The sequence below is a fragment of the Morone saxatilis genome, unplaced genomic scaffold (assembly GCF_004916995.1).
Source record: "Morone saxatilis isolate NCDOM2014 unplaced genomic scaffold, NCSU_SB_2.0 Contig21, whole genome shotgun sequence".
Lineage (NCBI taxonomy): Eukaryota > Metazoa > Chordata > Actinopteri > Moronidae > Morone > Morone saxatilis.
In genome coordinates, this window is record NW_023339774.1 from 12,706,439 (window position 1) to 12,724,935 (window position 18,497).

General features: G+C 39.0%; 1 protein-coding gene across 1 annotated transcript; it reads right to left on the minus strand.

Annotated features, from left to right (window-relative positions):
* Positions 1–994: 994 nt before the first annotated feature.
* Positions 995–17,316, minus strand: tbx5a (T-box transcription factor 5a). The gene is made up of 8 exons (XM_035668171.1): positions 17,176–17,316; positions 16,261–16,355; positions 14,742–14,861; positions 13,586–13,733; positions 7,056–7,208; positions 3,840–3,931; positions 2,111–2,343; positions 995–1,587 (listed from the first exon to the last, which is right to left on the minus strand). Exons 1-8 carry the CDS (start codon positions 17,314–17,316, stop codon positions 995–997), a joined length of 1,575 nt encoding a protein of 524 aa, XP_035524064.1.
* Between the last annotated feature and the right edge of the window lie 1,181 nt (positions 17,317–18,497).

An 18,497-nucleotide genomic window follows, 5' to 3' on the forward strand; every position in this document is an offset into this window, starting at 1 on the left:
TTACTTTAACATTTTATTAGTTCTTCTGGGATGTTGCCACGTCTTTCCTGAAGTGCAGTGCACCCTGCAAACTGAGAGGTATAAAGTAGGTGATTAAATAATACGATTTAGGTTAAAGATCTGGTTATCACTGTATTCTTTAATTTCATGTTAATGTCATTGGCTACATTGTTGCACTTCATCTTGTATAGCTGAAGAGGGGTGTCTGCCTGAAACGTCTGTGCATGAATAACATTTTTTATTGAAATGGTGTCCTACTTGTGAGTTTCACTGTGATGTTTCTCTAAATGACATTAAGATTAAATTCTTGACGTGCATGTAAATGTACCCAGCAACAGGAAAAAAAGTCACCCTCCTGACATATTTAAGAGCAAGCAAATTCACCATAGAGCCACAACAAAAGCTCCCATCTGCTTATTCATTTTTTCACTTATAGCAATTTGACTACAAAGTAAGTTGTTAACTACAAAAACTTAAAAAGAAAATGAGAACTTGGGATAATGTGACAGAAGACAAACAACCTTTTTTACACAAATGCGGGAAATACAAAACAAGAGTTTTGTACTTGTTAAAAAAAAGATGAAAATATATTCACATGTCTCTGAAATGTTGACATCCAAAAAACACCACCGCACAAGAACATCATCAACCAGGGGACTGCTGGCAAAGCATTTCTCTTCTTCTGTTCAGTGTCTGAATCTCCACTTCACTTTCTCTGCGCTTGAGCAGTCTTTGCACATGCTGTGGTCCAGCTCCTCTTTGTTCATGTTTATGATATTTGCTTATAAGTGCAGATGCTGTCACAACAAATTAAGTGATAAGATGCTTGCTTTCCTACTCAACACCATTGTACAAATATCCATCTCATTAAGATGATCAGCAACACATCCTCTAAAAATATAAATATAAATTCATCTAAACCCTGCCTTATTTTGGTCCTTTGTTGTGTTTCTCTTTAATATCTTTTATCTCTTGAGTGTGAAAAAAAGCTCTTTTAGCTGTTCTCGTTCCACTCTGGCATGATGCTGACACTATGTACAGTGTGGTACTGGTGTGGCGAGAGTGTACGTGGTATGCCGTGTGTATAGAGGTACTCGTTTCCCTGTAGGCCAGCTGTTGGCGACTGGATCCCAGCCCCAGGACTGCACTGGCGGCCCAGAGTCTGGTGGGTCATGGAGCTCTGGTACATGGCAGGGTGGTGGCCATCGCCCAGCTGTGGAGAGGCGTGGCCCCCAACCCCGCCAAGTCTGGACACCAGAGACCCTGAGGTGAAGTGAGCGGAGAAGTGCTGGTAGGGCAGCCGCTCCATTGGCTGCATGGTGGTGACAGAGCAACTCCCATAGGGTGAAACGCTGGCCCAAGTGTTGCAGCTGATGTCCTCCAAACTAGGAACAGGTTCAGCACCCTGTGAGGCGCTGGCATACATACAGGCCTGCCGCTGGCTGGACTCACTGCGGTAGGGCCCGCCAGCCAGGCCGAGGCTCTGGGTGTAGCCAACTGGGCGGTAGTAATGGTCCTCCTCACTGGACGAACTCTCCAGATAGGCCTTCTTATAGCTGTGCTCACCTGAGTGACAGTCATCCTCCACTGCAGGTAGAGTTAAAGAACAGTGTTACTCAAGTATTTAAGTAAAAATGTGCATCACTAACCTGTGACAAACCTTTCTGGAATGGTAAAATATTGTCCTTTAATTTCCACAATTTTACTACTAATTAAATGGTCATCCTTATAACAAACAAAATGTTATGAAAATAATTAACATGCTTTCTATATTACCTTTTTTAAATGATTATTGTCCCTTTTATGTCACTGTATATATGCTGTTTTTAACCACATTTTTTGTATTTTACACAATTTTATAAAAGATCTGAAAATGAAAGTGGCCATAATCTACATAAAATAATATATATATAATGTGTCCATTTTTAAAGAAACTGCAAATGTTAGTTAATAACTTCAAGTTGGCTAGGCTAAGCAATAATTGATATACTATTTCTTAATATTACAAGTTATTGCACTGTCAACTGACTGCAAGAAACGAATCTAATCTCTCACATACCAACACTTTCTTATTTCATCCTAGAGTTCTCATAAAAGCAGAGGCTCCTACCTTTCCTCTTGATGCAGTGGTACTCCTGACCATGCTCATGTGGCAGGGGGTACGAGCCTGACTGAGGCAGCATGTCCTGGGAGGTGCTTGTGACGCCATTCTCACACTGGGAGTACTGGGAGCTCAGGGTGCTCGGGGTGGCCATTCCCTGGACTTCCCCACTGAACGGGCTTTGACTGGAGCCCACTCTCTGGCGCACTGTACTGCGAGGCACTACTGGATACTCCTTGGTACTATGTGCAGACACACACACACAAACAACCCAAATACAGTTGTTAGTAATGATCTGCAGTTTAACCCCCTAACATATTATTGTATACCCAGGGCATGTAAAACCAAAATTAATAGTTTAATCCTGTACAGTTTGATTCAGCATAAGATCTGTTCTCAAAGACAATTAACTACGTTCACCATCAATGAATCACACCCACTTAGGACACACAGAGAGACACTCCGCTGGGGAAAACCTATTCCAGTGAAAGTGCCAGGATGCATTTCACTCCTATTAATCCACAGGATCCGTCAATAGATCATTTTGCTACTTTTGCTTCTTTGATTTCAGGAATCGCCTCAGTTGAAACAGTGACCTGGTTTTGCAATAAGCTCTCCCTTCAAAAGCGTAACCAAGAGCAGACGTGCATAGCTTACTGTACTCGGCAGGATTGGCCAATGGCATGTAAGATTGATAGTGTGGTTTGGACTCTTGCCGTGGTCTATACATTTGCAGAGTTTTGATAGGTGAAATGCATTTCACTCAAAACGTTGCATTAAAAACATTAAATTGTGGCACGCACCTACTTAAAGTAACTTAACGTGTGTCTGATACAATCAAGCATTCAATTTTTAAAAACTTCTTAAAAGTACAGAAATATATCCCCTGATTTCCAGAGATTTTCCCCCACAGTATAAACCATGACATTAATCTGAAATACTTAATTACAAAGAACTTTATTCTGTGGCCCAGAATAAAGGTTATGTGAAGGAAGTAGGATTTTAACACCTTGTGGAAGAGCCAAAGAGCTTTTCTTTTTTTTTTTCCTGATTCGGGATTTCTACATTCAAATACACACAGCGTCTGTATCAGCTGCCCAAAGAAGGGGTGAGTGGGTGGGCTGTGAGTTTCAAAACCCGATTTTCTCCTTTGAAAATGTGTTTTCCCCGCAGTATGGACGCATGCTCCATCCCTCATCTGGACTGAATAATAGGGAGAGAGAGCAATGTGGTCGTTTTCTGCCTTGGCTGCAGGACCAAGCGTTATCACCAGTTAAACATAAATGCATGTACACACACACGTACACAGACACACACACACACAGCAGACACATAAGCAGTTGGAACCTCCTGGTATAAAGAGCTCTGTGGAAGGGAGATGTTGCAGTTGTGTTTCAGAGGTTCTGCCAGATCAGCCATAAAAGTCTTCAGCATGAAAACTGGCCGAAGATCAACAGCTACACTTACATCACCGAAAATAACACTCACTGAAAATAACACTCATAACTGGCTTGCATTTGGATGACTGAAGGATTAAGGTGGGACTTGTTAAGTGACCAGTGTGACCAGGATGTCAGTAGTCTAGTTGTATTTACTCATTTGACATCATTCAGTTTGTGCCAGTGTTTTTCATGTATCACAGCCCAGGAACAACTAAAGAAATAGATTATGAATGATATGTACACATACTACAAAATGAACAAAAGACTGATTTAAAAACAACTTTCTCTATAGCTACCTTTGCATTCTGGACATCCGGTGCAGTTCCATGTCATCACTTCCACGAAAGCCTTTTGCAAACGGATTGTTCTCAATCTTCAGCTGGGTTATCTAAAACAGCAAAAACACTTAATTAGGGATATATTATGCAATCAAAGCCATTTGTTCTGCTGGCTGTGCCACTTCATTACAAGATCTTCAGCTCTATTTTAAAAAGTCATATGGGCCCAAATTACACACACACTTTTTTTGTCCTAAATGTAGCAGCTTTTTAAATAAAGACTTTGTATCAACATTTCAGCATTTGCAATAGTTTTACAATAGACAAGAGGCTCATATGATGACAGTATTACAACATGTTTTTGGAGTTTTTTTTGGATACATCTAACTGCTCACAAGTTACCCAAGAGAATTAAATAATAGATCACATTTCCAGAAACCTAAGATGCTTTCAGGGATCCAGCTAAACAGTTCAATAAAAGCATGTCTCAATAAGACATATTTTCATTGGATAATTTATAATGTTACATTTGATGCTTTCTGGCTTAACAGATAGTTGGCGCATTGCACGACAAATGCAAATAATGTGATTTATTATATGACTTTATGTTTTAGTAAAAATGTCTTTGTAAATATCAGACAAAAAAAAGTGCAGAGAATCACCCTGCAATAGTAAGTTAATCCCAAAGAGGTTAAATACAATCTAGGGATATCCCTCTTATGAGCAGTGGTTTCTGGCAGGTAATTAGTTGGCAGCTCTTGTGTGCTTCCAGCTTTCTGACAAGACTAGAGGTTTGTCTGCACGCTGGCTGACACTTTTGCCAAACCTTGTAAAATCTCCCGTGTGACACTTCGCTAGCTTCTTGTTAATACATGCAGGCTGGCAGAGCATTTATATATTGTTTCATCTTTTTTTTTTTTTTTTTTTCCAGTTTGGAATAAAAAGTTCAGAGCCCTGTTGAACTCTTGTTACCCTCTGGGGGCGTTCCAAGAAGAAATACAGCTAGACAAACAATTACCCATTCCATAGTGATAGCCTGAGTTCAGTTTATAGAAAAAGAAAATTATATATTTTGCAAAACACGTGTGAGTTCTCCTACTGACTGGGCTCAGAGCATGGAAATAATCAGAACAGAGAATATGAATATTGTTAAAAATAATTTGGGAGTATGCTCAAGACAATTGCGTAAAATTCATTCACAACTTCAAAGACTGCACGTTTTACTAGACTGTATTCAAACTATGCCCATTAAAATAACTGAGGCCTATGTAAACATATTTCCAGATGCTTTGTGCTATTTTAGCCTAAAGAAGTGAAGTGCTTAAAATAAGATTCATGAAATATAACTTAAATATAAGGCGTGGACTTTTAGGCCACTATTTTTTCACTTTTTATTCTTGAAGAAAACATATTATTTCAGAAAACAGTTTGGAGACATTAATTACAGCTGTGACAGGAAAGACTTGAAACCAGAGACTTTGGCCATTTTCATTAGCTGAGAGTCTAACAGGTGAATTGGACACATGCCTGCAGCACATATTACTTTGGCAGATGTTAAGAGTGTTTGATTAGACAGTTGTGGTAAAGCGCCTGGAAATCAGAAATGCTTGTTTTTCTGCAGGTCTGGAAAGCCCCAACAAATTAGCCCCGGGTTACGATCTCAGCCCCCAATAAGATGTTTGAAAATAATGAATGGTTTCTACAGCATGTCGGTCATTTGTGCTTCCTGTTCCCAGAAGCGCGGAGACTCCTGATTGGCTGCAGGGACATTATGAGCTTTCGCCCCTTTTTCCCATATTCCCCAAACTAAAAACATATAGGCCTACATGGTTAAATGATGTTAAACAGACGCTGTTTACACATATCTGTATTCCCAAGATTTCCCCCCCCCCCAGAAATTTGTGCAGAGTAAATATTGAGTTTTATTTCTGCGTCTTTCCCCAAGTCTTAACACGCAGGTCTAACTAAACAACCGTGAGGCTGCCTGCTCTCAACATAGATTCACTTAACTCTTATTAGGCGATCCTTTTATAAATTGTGTGTGTGGGGAAGAACATTCAAAAACCAAAATCAATGAACTCTTTCAGGTTTTTCAGCTTTTACACAGCTTTTGCTAGGCTAAGCAATAACAGCATAACAATGTGAATTTACTATTTATTAACGGTACAAGTTATTGCACCGTCAACCGACAGCAAGGAACTAACAGAAAGCTCAACGAAAATAGAGAATAGTGAAAAATATATAGGAACATTTAAATATATATATATATATATGAGCCTATATGAAAAATGTTGTATATTATAATATGTATTACAGGCTATTATATAATGTAATACCCTCCTATATTATTCTTTAAACCACATTCCCGTTTTTGTAAACTACGGGTTTATGTTGCGCATCTGTCACCGAGACAAATAGATAAATAAAGTAGGCAGATAAATATTGGCCAAGAGATAAGCTATTATTCAGAGGTTCTCAAATAAGCTTGTTGATAGGTCATTTATTTAGATCACTAATAACTCTAAACGTATTCTTATTATTGTTATTATCAATATTATTATTATTATTATTATGCGTTATTTTATTATTATTATTATTATTTTTTTGCATTGTCATTAGGTTTTATAAGGTACTGAGGAACCTGGAGAGCCCGGTGTATCTGCTGCTTGTCTCTCTCCACAAAGCGTTGCAGGTTTATAAATGAGAAGAAGTCTCTTGAGGTCAGACGACGTCTAGTCGGATATCTGAAGTTTTCCCTCGTCTGTCAGTGACTCAGTGTGATATCAGAGATTTTCAGCTGACAGTAACAAGGCTTTAACCTCACAGAGAACCGTGCCTTTCGTTTTATCTCCTGCCATCAGCAGTTTAGGAGCTCCAACAAAGTTCTTGTGTGTCCGTAATACTACTACTACTACTACTACAATAATAATAATAATAATAATAATAATAATAATAATACTACTACTACTACTAATAATAATAATAATAATGTTTTTTGTTTAAACCGAAATTACACCTTAACATAATTCTGCATTTTGGCAAAACTTTTAACCTGCTTATGTGGCTTTGTTTATGTTTCTGCAACTTTTTCCACGTTTAAAACATTGTTAAAATAAAATCGCCCCATAAAATACGCCGTGAATTTAAAGTTGCCTGGTTTACTAAGTCACAGACTGCAATAAAACAAAAACAAAAACAAAAAAACCCCCCAAAAGTAGCTCATGCAGGACTTACCTTATGGTTCTGATAGGACGTAACCGCAATGAAGGCTGTCTCGGGGAAGACGTGAGTGCAGAAGGCCGTGTTTTTGGAGCCAAAGCCGTTATTTTCATCTGCCTTCACTATGTGGATCCTCGGTTGGTACTTGTGCATCGAATTTAGGATGATCTGGAGGAAAGAACATGTGAAACCTAGCGTTAGATATTTGATTGCATGTTATCACAGAAAAGTATGTTAAAACACCCTTTCTGAAAATAACACTTGCAGAGGAGACAGAATTAGAAACGCACTCTAACATGAGGTTTTCTTCGGCGCTACTTAGTGTGAAAAAATCCAAAATTTTAAGCCCTAGTTGCTTTGATAACGTTTTGGATTAATTTGGGAAGGCAATAAAAAAAAAAACTGAAATCATAAAGGAATCATAAGTATATATTTATATGGTTGGATGGATGTTATGGTTATTGTTGCTCACAGGGCATGCTGGTACAAACGCCTGTAGGCTAAGAATGCTTATTTTGCAACGCATTTCAGGGCTCAGTTCCAACACTTTGTCATTATACCATGCACCAATATGAAATGCAAACATATACAGGACAGAGGCGTGCACAATGACTCAAAGATAAAAGAAGGGGCAGCCATTCAAAAGTGAGAAATGTTATTGGCATAATTTATGCATAAGGACATTAAAGGAAAAAAGCAAGAAAAGGCTTGGCAGCTACTTAATAATATAATAAAAATATGAATCTCACAGAAGCCAGATAGATCAAATTAAGCTAAACCTTTTCAGTCAAAACTACATAACTACATTCTTTTTTTGGACAAATTACATGTTTGACTAAAGGTACAACTTTTATTGCACTAGAAAATCTAATGAATGTTTTATTGCTTACATAAATATTCCAAATAAAATTGGGCCACGCACTATTATTTTGTTTTTGTAGAAGGCCTATGAGCCTCTCCTCTCATTTAAAGAAATAATGGTCTGAGTAGTTTTCTAGAGAAAAAACTGAAACAAAACGTGTGACTCCCAAATCATTAGTGCATCTTTGCAGAGAGCTAATAATTCACTATATTACAGTTATCGCAGTACTGTGTCCCAATAGTCATAGATGTGCATGTGTTCTCTATTGTTGCCCCTCTAACCTGACTAAACTAGTTTGTGCTAAGTGATGACTACTACCAGTGGCTAGCTTGGCGACATTAAGACGCGGTCCACACAGCTGAACTTGAGCCTTGAACTTCTCTTTTGAGGCCCTCTCATCCGTGGGTCTTAAGTCTAATTGTTTTGACGGACCAGGGAGTCACGGTCATCAGCCTGGAGGAAAACTAATGATTTTTATTTTCATCAGATCCACTTACATTTAAAGATTAAAAAAACAGGGCTTTTTTTGTTCCCCTCATAACTCCCCCCTGCCTTTTTACACCCACCCACCCCCACTGTTCTGTCCCATAGGCATTCCCCCTGTTATCTGTTATCTTAAAGGTTGTTTTTGTACCTGCCTTTCACTGCCAGCATTAGAAGAGACAAGGGAACACCCTGACCTTCAGTGCCCGTGGGGGCACCCTGTAGCATCACACAGACATAACCCTTTCTTAGAGCTGAGTGAACCATACAGGCTTATATAGACAATACAATAGTCATCCATTACCAATTTCCAGTTGAATCTGATCTAATTTCATCGTTCCATAGGTTTTTGTAACAGGGCAGAAACTGGGTAAAAATGTGTTTCAGCTGCTTGCCATGCCTATTTGTAGATGCAAGATTATTTAATGGATGTTACTGACCCTGTTTCAGAGAATATCAGAGTGTATCACTTTGGTTAGGTAAGCAGGCTGTTGAAGAGTGGATGATTTGCAGATGGAAACTCAGCTTTTGCAAATTTTACAATCCACCATAAATAAAAGTATTTGCAGGAAAGGGTTTTGGGGCTGCATACTTGGATCCGAGTTGAAAATAGTTTTACCAAACTGAAGCTCAGGCTGAGAAAATTTAAATCTTGCTGCTGTATTCCGCAGTAACTCTTATAACTTCCATGTTTAGGAGTGGGATTGTATTGGTTCCTGTGTTGTCATGTCACAGATAAAAAAAAAATTCTTAACCACAGGTCTCAACTATCAAGCAGCATGAATGAGGCTTTAACGCTCTATGAAAGAGCTTTTCAAAAGTATTTAAACATGGTGCAGAGAAAAAGTAGGTTAAACAAAACATTTTCCCATGCATGCATTCACTAATGGCTTACTTGAGGTCTGCAGGAATACGTTCAAGATTGGGATAAACCACCACAACAAACCCATCAATGCAAACACGTCACTCACCACACTGCATGGTTTTAGAAGCTAAACATGGCTGCCACTGTAGCACATTAGAAGTTGCATGGAAATATCTAAACACACATTTCACCCTGGAAAATAGCATGGTCCACTGACTGTGGATTCCCAAAGTCCAGTATGTGTATTAGTGGGGGTAGGGGTGTAGCTGAAGACCACCCACTGGGGCCCCAGCACACGCTTCATCTCCCTGGCCCAGCCGCTGCCCTGCCTGGGTCTCTGTATCTGTGCCCCCCACCCCCAGCCTTTCGATGATAGTATTTAATGATAGTGAGGGATCACTTTGGGTCTCACGCCGCTGCCCTTTGCTTTCAAGTTCCACCACATCAGAGAGTTTCCCCGAGCCTCGGGATTAGCAGGCTTTGTACACCATCATCTATTGCTCATCGCACACTGCCATTCAAATATAAACAGTGCGATCCTCACACTCCACCCTCCTGGACAAAACATGTGTGGGAAGACAGGGAGACGAGTGCAGGAGCAAATTGAGGGAGGAGATGAATAACACTGAGAAATATTCCGGGAGTTGAGAGGGAGATCAAAGCAAAAACTGCAGTATGGTATGAAACCTGAGAAAAAAACAAATTAATTTTGGGATTTAAAATACAGGAACAACACCAGTTTGGTTACTTAAATCTATAATGATGAGACAAAAGTGGCACCGTAGTGCAGTGGTTTAAGAAATACCTCCTACTACGATACTACAATATAGTAAAGAGATACTTTATCTGATGTAAAAGTACTACATTTAAAGTTTTACTTAAAGGTTTTGTGTTGATTCTGGCAGCCCCTGTGGACAAAAGCGGTAGTGTTTCGAACACCTTGTTTCATCTGATTTCGTGAGCAATCCAACCAAATCCAACCTGGTGGCAGGTGGTGGTGGTATTAAGAATAACTATCTACTGACTATCAGGTATAGAGGCATTATTAAATTTAAGACTTTCATAAACAGTTAAAAACTCCATGTGGTACTTTAAATCAAAGTACAGCAAGTTTTAACAGCAAAAGTATCAAAACTAAAAGTACTTATTATGCAGAATGGCCTTTTCCAGAGTGTTGTATTATTATGTACCTAATGGTTTAATAATATTAATGGATTAATAATATTGATGCATCCACTAAGCAGCATTTAATGTTGCAGTAGTCAATGTGAACCTAATTTAACATTTTTTTATGCTGTTGGATAATTTAACTGAGCTTTATAATCCTCATAATCATTTGTTTTCTAAGTAAAATCTTGCCTGTGAAGTAACTACTAACTGTACAATTAGCTGTCTAACAGATGTAATGGATTAAAAAGTAGTCATGTTTTATTAAGATGCATATTTGCAATAGTAAAGAAAATTTTTTTTCACCATTAAACCTTATTCAAAACACATGATCTTCTAATTAGAAGTCATTAATTGAAATAAATGGTATGGAGATATTGACCTATACCTTAAGACTACGATGCTCCTGTCACTCTTTCTGCCTGAAAATATCAATAAATATAAAATTGCGAAAACCAAACAAACACACTATCTCTACTCAAAACTACGACTATGTCACTTCAAAAACGTAGCTAAAAAAATAGCTATTGCAAGTTAGTTGTGTGCAAGATTTTAGGAGAACGGGCTGCCTACAACAGGTTGAGAATATGCATCATTTTAAGAAAAAACAAAGCTACACAATTATCTGTATCTGTCAGACTCTTCACAACAGTCCTTCGCTGCTGAGCTCGGCCCTGCTCAGTCCACTGACGTGTCTCTAATTGCTGGACATTTCTAGAGAAAAATGACTGCTTCAGGCCCATCTTAAATTGGTCCAATCTACATCAGCAACATTGGTCTCGTGTCTCACTGCTAGTAATTATAAATCATCCACAAGTTATTTCAACCAGCTGGACCAACAAGCTGATGGAATATCTTTCTGGCCAGCCACCAGCGTTTCATTTATGAATCCCAGGGTGCTGTCTCCCAGCACGAAAGAGGGTGAGCCAAGAACCACTGCAACCAATCAAAAATGTACTTTAACCCAAAATTTACAACACTGCTCACATTCCGACTGAGCTCCAGTTTCATTTCACCAGCTGCGCTTTGGCAAGGCAACAATCACTATAGGTGCCATGTGAATAGATAGTGGCATGTGTGTGTAGAAATAAAAGTTTTTTTTGCTTTGGTAAATGTGACTGGCCATCAAACTGAGTAGCAAATAATTGTCAGTCTGGGTTCAGTGGTCATGATAATTGGAATAAATCAAACATCATCACTATAACATTATAACAAGACATGTTTTAGTGCTGCCTCTCAACAACCTACATCTTTTTCTCATCCTTCACTGCAGATTTTAATCATTAGTTTAACACATCCAATCAACATGAGGGGAACATTTTTAATCATTTAATTTCTTATATTTTCCCTCAGTATTTAAAAACAGAAAAGCTTTCAATGTACCTTTTGCCAGACCTCGTAATTGTTTTTTTCCCCCTTTAATGACTGGGCCTATTAGTAAAAAAGCTAATTGTGTTACTATTCCGTTTCTACAACAAGACATCTAATTTGGCCTCTACGTGCCCATCAACTTGAAATTTTATGAAAACCGGGCCGCCAACAGGCCCATTTGTTGATGAAGTAAGTGATGTTTGTGTTTTGGGTATAAGACAGGAATCAAAAAGAGCCTGGGGCCAGATAGTGAGTGTAGAATAATGAGCAGTTTAAGTTAGGAAATGGGTACCATACAGTCCCTCACTGGTAAGGAGTGAGGGAGGTGGTGGGTTGGGGTGCAATTGCCTCTTTCCGTTTTGCTAAAAAGTACCCAACTGTTCCCCTATACTTGTGAAAGCAGACTTCCAGGAGGTCTGCAACTTTAATGCATCTAGGGGGTGCTATAATAAACCTGGGCAACCAAAAACTATCAAAGACAAAAACGCATTGCTTTACCATCAACAATGGCAGGGTGAAAAAAGTTGAAATTCAAGTGATTTTGTCAAGAATCAGAATCAGAAATTGAGGTTGAAACATCAGAGACTCTCGTCAGAATATTACTATACATTGTTTTCATTGTGACGACCATGAATTGCATTGTACGAGGGAAAGTACATATTATAGTAGGCCCATTTAAAATGTTAATTAACTTTATCAAAGCATTTATTTACCACATCTCTCTTAGATAAAACAATATGTGTGGCAAAGTCAACTCTGTTTCTTATTTTTCAAAACGACCTCAGGCATTAACGAAATAAAATCTGTTTACATGTTTTTTGCAGAAAATCCAATATCCTGTTCTTTTAACTAATCTGTCAATGAAGAATTAAGCACAAGAATACATTAAAGAAGACCATCATTCCATGGTTTTTCTGACATTAAAAAGAAAAATGTATCTTATTTTCATTAAACTTTTGGAAGTAAGCAACTATAGTTTGAAGGAAATAAATGGTATCCTTCTATGTTTAAATACCCTGAGCAAAATTATACCTACTTCCTTTGGCCATGTGCATTGCAAAGACAGGGTTTTTCAAAAAATGGGAGGTTCTGTTTTTTTTTACAAGTAAGTAGGGACAATTGTATCTTCTTTTTTTACTAAAAAGAAAATGATGACCTTTAAAGTCTAATATATGAGGTATTGTTTTAAATCAGTTCAAATAAATGGGCAAAGAGTCTTACCAAAACACTTAAAATAAACGTAAAACTTATTTTTAAAGCATACAACTTATGAATTTCTGACTAGTAATAATAATAATAATAATAATAATAATAATAATAATAATAATAATAATTCATATTTCCCTTCTCAGGAAAAAGTTGCGCCCTGTAACATTCTGTAGTTTCCTTTTTTTCCCCAGATTCAGCATGTTTTGAGTCAATAATTTAACTGGTGATTATATATATATATATATAGGGTGAGGGGCGCGTAGGGGGGTGGGGGTCAGGTGGTGAGGTGAGTTACCGGTAGTGAGTAGGTGAGGGGGTAAGGTACGTGTGGTGATTATATATATATATATATATATATATATATATATATATGAAATTAAACAATAAAAACCATCATTAGTCGTGGAAACCAGTAGTTGTTGTAAAAGGTAATAAAGAATCCCATAGATGAGTAGAAAGGTCGCGTTTCAGTAAAAATCCAACACACAACACAGATGATCAGAGCAGCAGAAGAGCAGCAGAAGGTTATTATAGCATTCCCAGTCACACAGGGGTTAAAAAGTATAGATGATAGGCCTAGGCACCTACGTGTCCGAACGGGTCCAGGTGGTTGTTGGTCAATTTCAGCTTCTGGAAGGAGACCAGCTGCCTCATCCAGTGCGCACCCGTGGCGGGAGAGTCCGGGTGAACGTAGAGCCTGCCGGGCATGGCGGGCTCTGCCTTCCCGGTCACAGACCTGAATTACAGCAACACAGTCACACTGTAACACATTGGACTGACACCCGTATTCCAGCTATCAACTATGCAGGAGCAAACGTGTTCACACCAACATTGCATCCATCATCTGTAGGCATTTATTTCATTATCAAAATTTAAGGAATTACGCACACAGATATCTGAATTGCATGCAACTTACTTAAAGGAAAATCTCATTTACAATTAAATAAAATTCATTAATAAACAAAAACAACAAATTACTAGGGACCTGCTGCAAACCTAAGACTTGCTTCATAAAGAATCTCAGTTGATCATCCAAGACATTTACGCACTGGCCTAAAGCCACCAGGATGTTTACCTCCTTGTCAAAACTTTGCGTTGGGGCTTCTTTAAGTTAAATAGCTCCAAAAGTGACCTCCAGTGTAATCATGTATTATATATAATACAATATAAGGAAGTTGGTTTTGGGTTGTAAGAGGTCAGATTAGAGATTGTAGACATTGTTTTCTAACATCGTTAGATCAAGAGGAGAATTAGTTCCAGGACGTGCCTTGGACAGGTCATTATCGGCAGTATTGGCATGTGATTATCCTCTCTGAGTATCCCCTCATTGAAATGCGCTGACCCAAAACAAGACATTCCTGACCAAGGTTAGAGAGATCGACATGACTCTAAACAAATAACCATGTTTGTGCCCCACTGTGAAAGACAGCCTTGTTGCAATCACCATTCATTCAACACCGAAACGTCAGCTCCGGCAGAAACATTTCTCCCTGCTGACTACATTTCTTGGCAAGCATTACAAAATGCACAGTTCATAATTCTCGGGGAATTAATATGTCCACTTCCGATTCTCGTCCATCAGGACAACAATATAAAATATCCTGTTGGAATAATCTCCAGAGAGTAGCAGCGACCCCCTAAAACAACGACCCCCATTAGTGCGCGTAAAGTTAAAGAAAAAGTTTTGTTTCTGCAAAGAGAAAGTTCTCAAGAATTAGATTCTTCAATTAGTTTCTTTACATACCATTTATTATCGGCGAATTTGTACCGATGGTCGTCCGCTGGAACAACATCCATCAGGAGAATATATTTAGTTTTGGGGTTTAATCCCGTGACCTTCACTTTGAAGCTGGGGAACATTCGCCTGTAAAAAGGACAAAACACGGTTTAAAGCGCTATATGGCATTTCTTTCAAAGTTGTGGAAAAAGAAGGCTACTACATACAGACAAAAATAGACTGTGGTGTGTTTTTACGGGTTTCTGCTCTGTAGAAGAAATCATCACGTCCAATTTTAGTCATCTTTAAAAGTTTAGCAGGTACAATCATCCATCACAGCGTTACATAAAATAGAGAATAAACAAATTCATAGAAAATGAAAATTAAAGCTTATGACTTTTTCCCCTTTTTGTAATGATTTCGATTTGTAAACTAAATTATAGTGCATACAGCCAGCTCAGGTGGGCTGGTTTAAAATGCCCAATAAATGTCTTTGTGTAACTGAAAAGGTGGATACTATTTAAAAAGGCACCGCGTTGGGTCTGAGAGGGATCTGAGCATTTAAAAATTATTTCAGTGTGGGGCAGATTTTTGCTGGATCCGCTGAATAAATCTTTTGCATATTTGGTAGCTGTCATACTGTAGGTAAAAAAAACCCCACACATAACACGAGAAAGGTTAAGCAGTCTCATGAGTCGAAGGGAAGGGCTGAGGACGAGGCTGCTGTGCAATATCATTCCAAGCCAAAAACTTGGAGAGAAATGACTGACGGGAATATAATGGAGGCTTTATGCAGCTGTGAGAAAACAACCTTCCTCTGCCCGCACTGCAGAGCACAATGAAATGTAGCTGTGTTAAACTATAAATATTCCCCATTTATAGGCCTAATACCCACATCTGAGTCACCATGAGCGGACACCAGCAGTCACCATGCGTATATGCAAGTTCACACTCAGCCGACGTGCGTTACACTGACTGGATACAACCTGAGGGCAACTGTGAAGCTGACAGCAAGACACATGTACAGTCCCTGCATGACATGTTGCTGCACAAGTGTTGCACACAAGAAAGTGTCTGCGTCAAATTACACACATATACAGAGAACATATTGCAAATATAACATATGCTCCTAAAATTGATTTATTTTAATTGATTTTTAAAATTGTTGAAGTAAAAATTTCTCAAGCTCAGCACACCGGATGAAAGTCTTTTTGCATTTACTCTCTCAGGTTGATGGTTCGATTGTATTTCCCAACAGGGCCACCCAGAATAAAATGTAGGCTCTGCTCTCTTGGTGTTGCAGAGCGCTAAAGCATCCACCAGATGCTCTGTGTTTTCTTTGTGGTTCCTCGCGGTGTATATTTCCAAATCCCCATGCAAAGAAATTTTCCATCCGGGCCTATAGTCTACATATTAATTCCGGGGCCTAGATAAAATTCACAAAATTGCGTGGGGATTCTTATCAGCAAGCAGCCATGCAGTTAATAACTCTGCAGCGGTTTCCAGTCATAATAATGATACATATTTGTATAGTTTGTCCTCTTACCTTCCAGCTTTGGTGATGATCATTTCAGTCCCCACTTCGTGAAACTTTGACCAGAGTTCCCTCTCGTGCAGGTAGACTTTTATTCCCTCCATTCCCTTGAAAATAAAAGCATCTTAGTGCCAACGGTGCGCAAAGCATTGCTGTAACAGGCCTACTTAAAGTTTACGCAGAGGTGTCCTGCTCTGGTCTAACATGGTTTTGAGGCCTTCTGAGTTAAATAGCCTGTTGTCAAAAACATCTGTTTTCAGTTGCCAAAGAGGAAATTATGAATGCCAGTGGTTTGAAGTAAAATACGAATTTTAAATTCTGGCCCACAGAGCTGTACATTTATAAATAATGTATGAAATAATGTAGGGAATGTAGTGAAATGCATTCCCTGTGTAACTACTTACTTATTTAATATGTGGGTGTACAGTCTTTAACCTGTTGAGCCTTTAGCATTAAACTACAAACATATACTATAATGAGGCCAGAGTTCATGTCTGACGATCAACATATTCACCTATAATTTATCAGTCTCATATTCAGTCATGAAATACAGTCTAAAAACAAGAGGAAGTTGCTGTGAAACTTTTCTGATGCTGTTTCACTTCTCAAATACATTTTCTGAAGCGACACAGTCGGACAAAGAACACGGACTAAATATCGGATCCAAAAAAGTTAGATTTGGCCAAAAGTTGTTTTAAGTTAGTGGAATTACTTTCTCCCATCCCACATTTTCCCCCTCCCCAAGATTTCGTGTATATTTTAACAACCAAAACTACAATATAAGACTTGTTTGAACTAATGTGTAAATATATATATATATATATATATATATATACTTTTTTATTTATTTATATATTTTTTAAGTAAATGTGACCCCACAAAGCCGCGGGAGCAGCCCATGCGGCCTACAAACTGACCGATACTGACCTGCTGAATGTAAGTCGTCTGCGATGATGGGGATTTGCTTGAGGTCCCGTTTTGTTTCTCTGATTTATTATCGGTCTGTAATTCCCTTGAATCCGAGCCACCGGGAGAGTTTTGGCCAAAAGTCTCCTCTTGGTCCGCCATGACCGGAGCTCCAAAAACTACTGTCCCAGCTGTAAGACCCAAACAGAGGTGTCAGTGTGTGAGACTGGACCTCCTTAGTAACGTTGTTATAGGCTGATTTGAATACGTTTTTATATACAAACAGACACAGATAAGCTTTTTTTTGTCACTATGTGACCACAAAGTTACTGATTCTAGGAAGTGCCGTGAACAGAGGCCAGTAACTATAAGTCAAGGCGTTAAAAATAAAGAGACTTAAAAGAAAAACACATCATAAATATTAACATACCAACCTGTTTACAAGTGAATGATTTCAGAGTAAGAGCATATTAAACTGAGCCTATAATATATTGTTCATATAAGCTGAAAGTTTGATATCTTATGTCAAGATGATGGTCACAAATATGTTTAGGCTATTAACAAAGATATTTGAATGCAGGGAAGGACTTGCACAGTGTGATAACTAACTTATTTTGGAAGAACTAGGCTGCACATTGAAGCAGCCCTATAAGGCTTTTAGGAAACACACTCTTATCCATACAAACAAAAGACATCAGCTTTATTGTCACATCGGACATGGTGACGTCCGGAACACAATAAAGCACATTAATGTCTCCTGGAAAAAGACAACTGCCTACTCTTAGGCTGTGTCAGTTCTGCATGGAGCCGCGATTCCTGCAACGCAGAGTAGCCTGTACTACGATGTAAACCGCTATCAAACAACAACGACTACACACGTAGCCGGATCAGAGCACGATCAGCTTACCTAAAAAAAAACCACAAAAAAACACGTCGTGGACTAGAGTTGGACACGACGGTGGCACAGCAGAGAAACACCGCCTAGTCTTCAAAATGTTCAATGCCCCGCGTCCCCAAATCAGATAATCCCGGCGTTTCGCTCGGTGAAGCTCCACAGAGTCTCCATGAATCCTTCTTCTTTCCCTCCTCTCACAGTTAGTCCAGATTTCCTACAAAGCGGAGAGCCTTGCGGAGCTCGGTGACAGCGACGAGGCGCTGCTCGGTGCCTTATTTTACAGCCGAAGACCGTTTTGTGAGCGGAGCCTGCTGATAGCCCCTAGCAGTAAACTGTAGCCGAGTCCCAGAGGAGCAGGTCCGTCACCTCCTTCTTCCCTCCTCTCTCTCCCAGTCTCTATAGCCTTGTCAACGTCTCCCCCTCTCCCTCTCTTCCCTGGCGCGCGCTC

Excerpts from the sequence above, each read along its gene's own strand:
- tbx5a (XM_035668171.1), bottom strand. The coding sequence starts at position 17,316 with ATGGCGGACCAAGAGGAGACTTTTGGCCAAAACTCTCCCGGTGGCTCG. Across the intron at positions 16,356-17,175 it reads AGACGACTTACATTCAGCAG|GGAATGGAGGGAATAAAAGT; the intron begins GTCAGTATCGGT and ends TTTATTTTCAAG. Across the intron at positions 2,344-3,839 it reads CGGATGTCCAGAATGCAAAG|TACCAAGGAGTATCCAGTAG; the intron begins GTAGCTATAGAG and ends GTCTGCACATAG.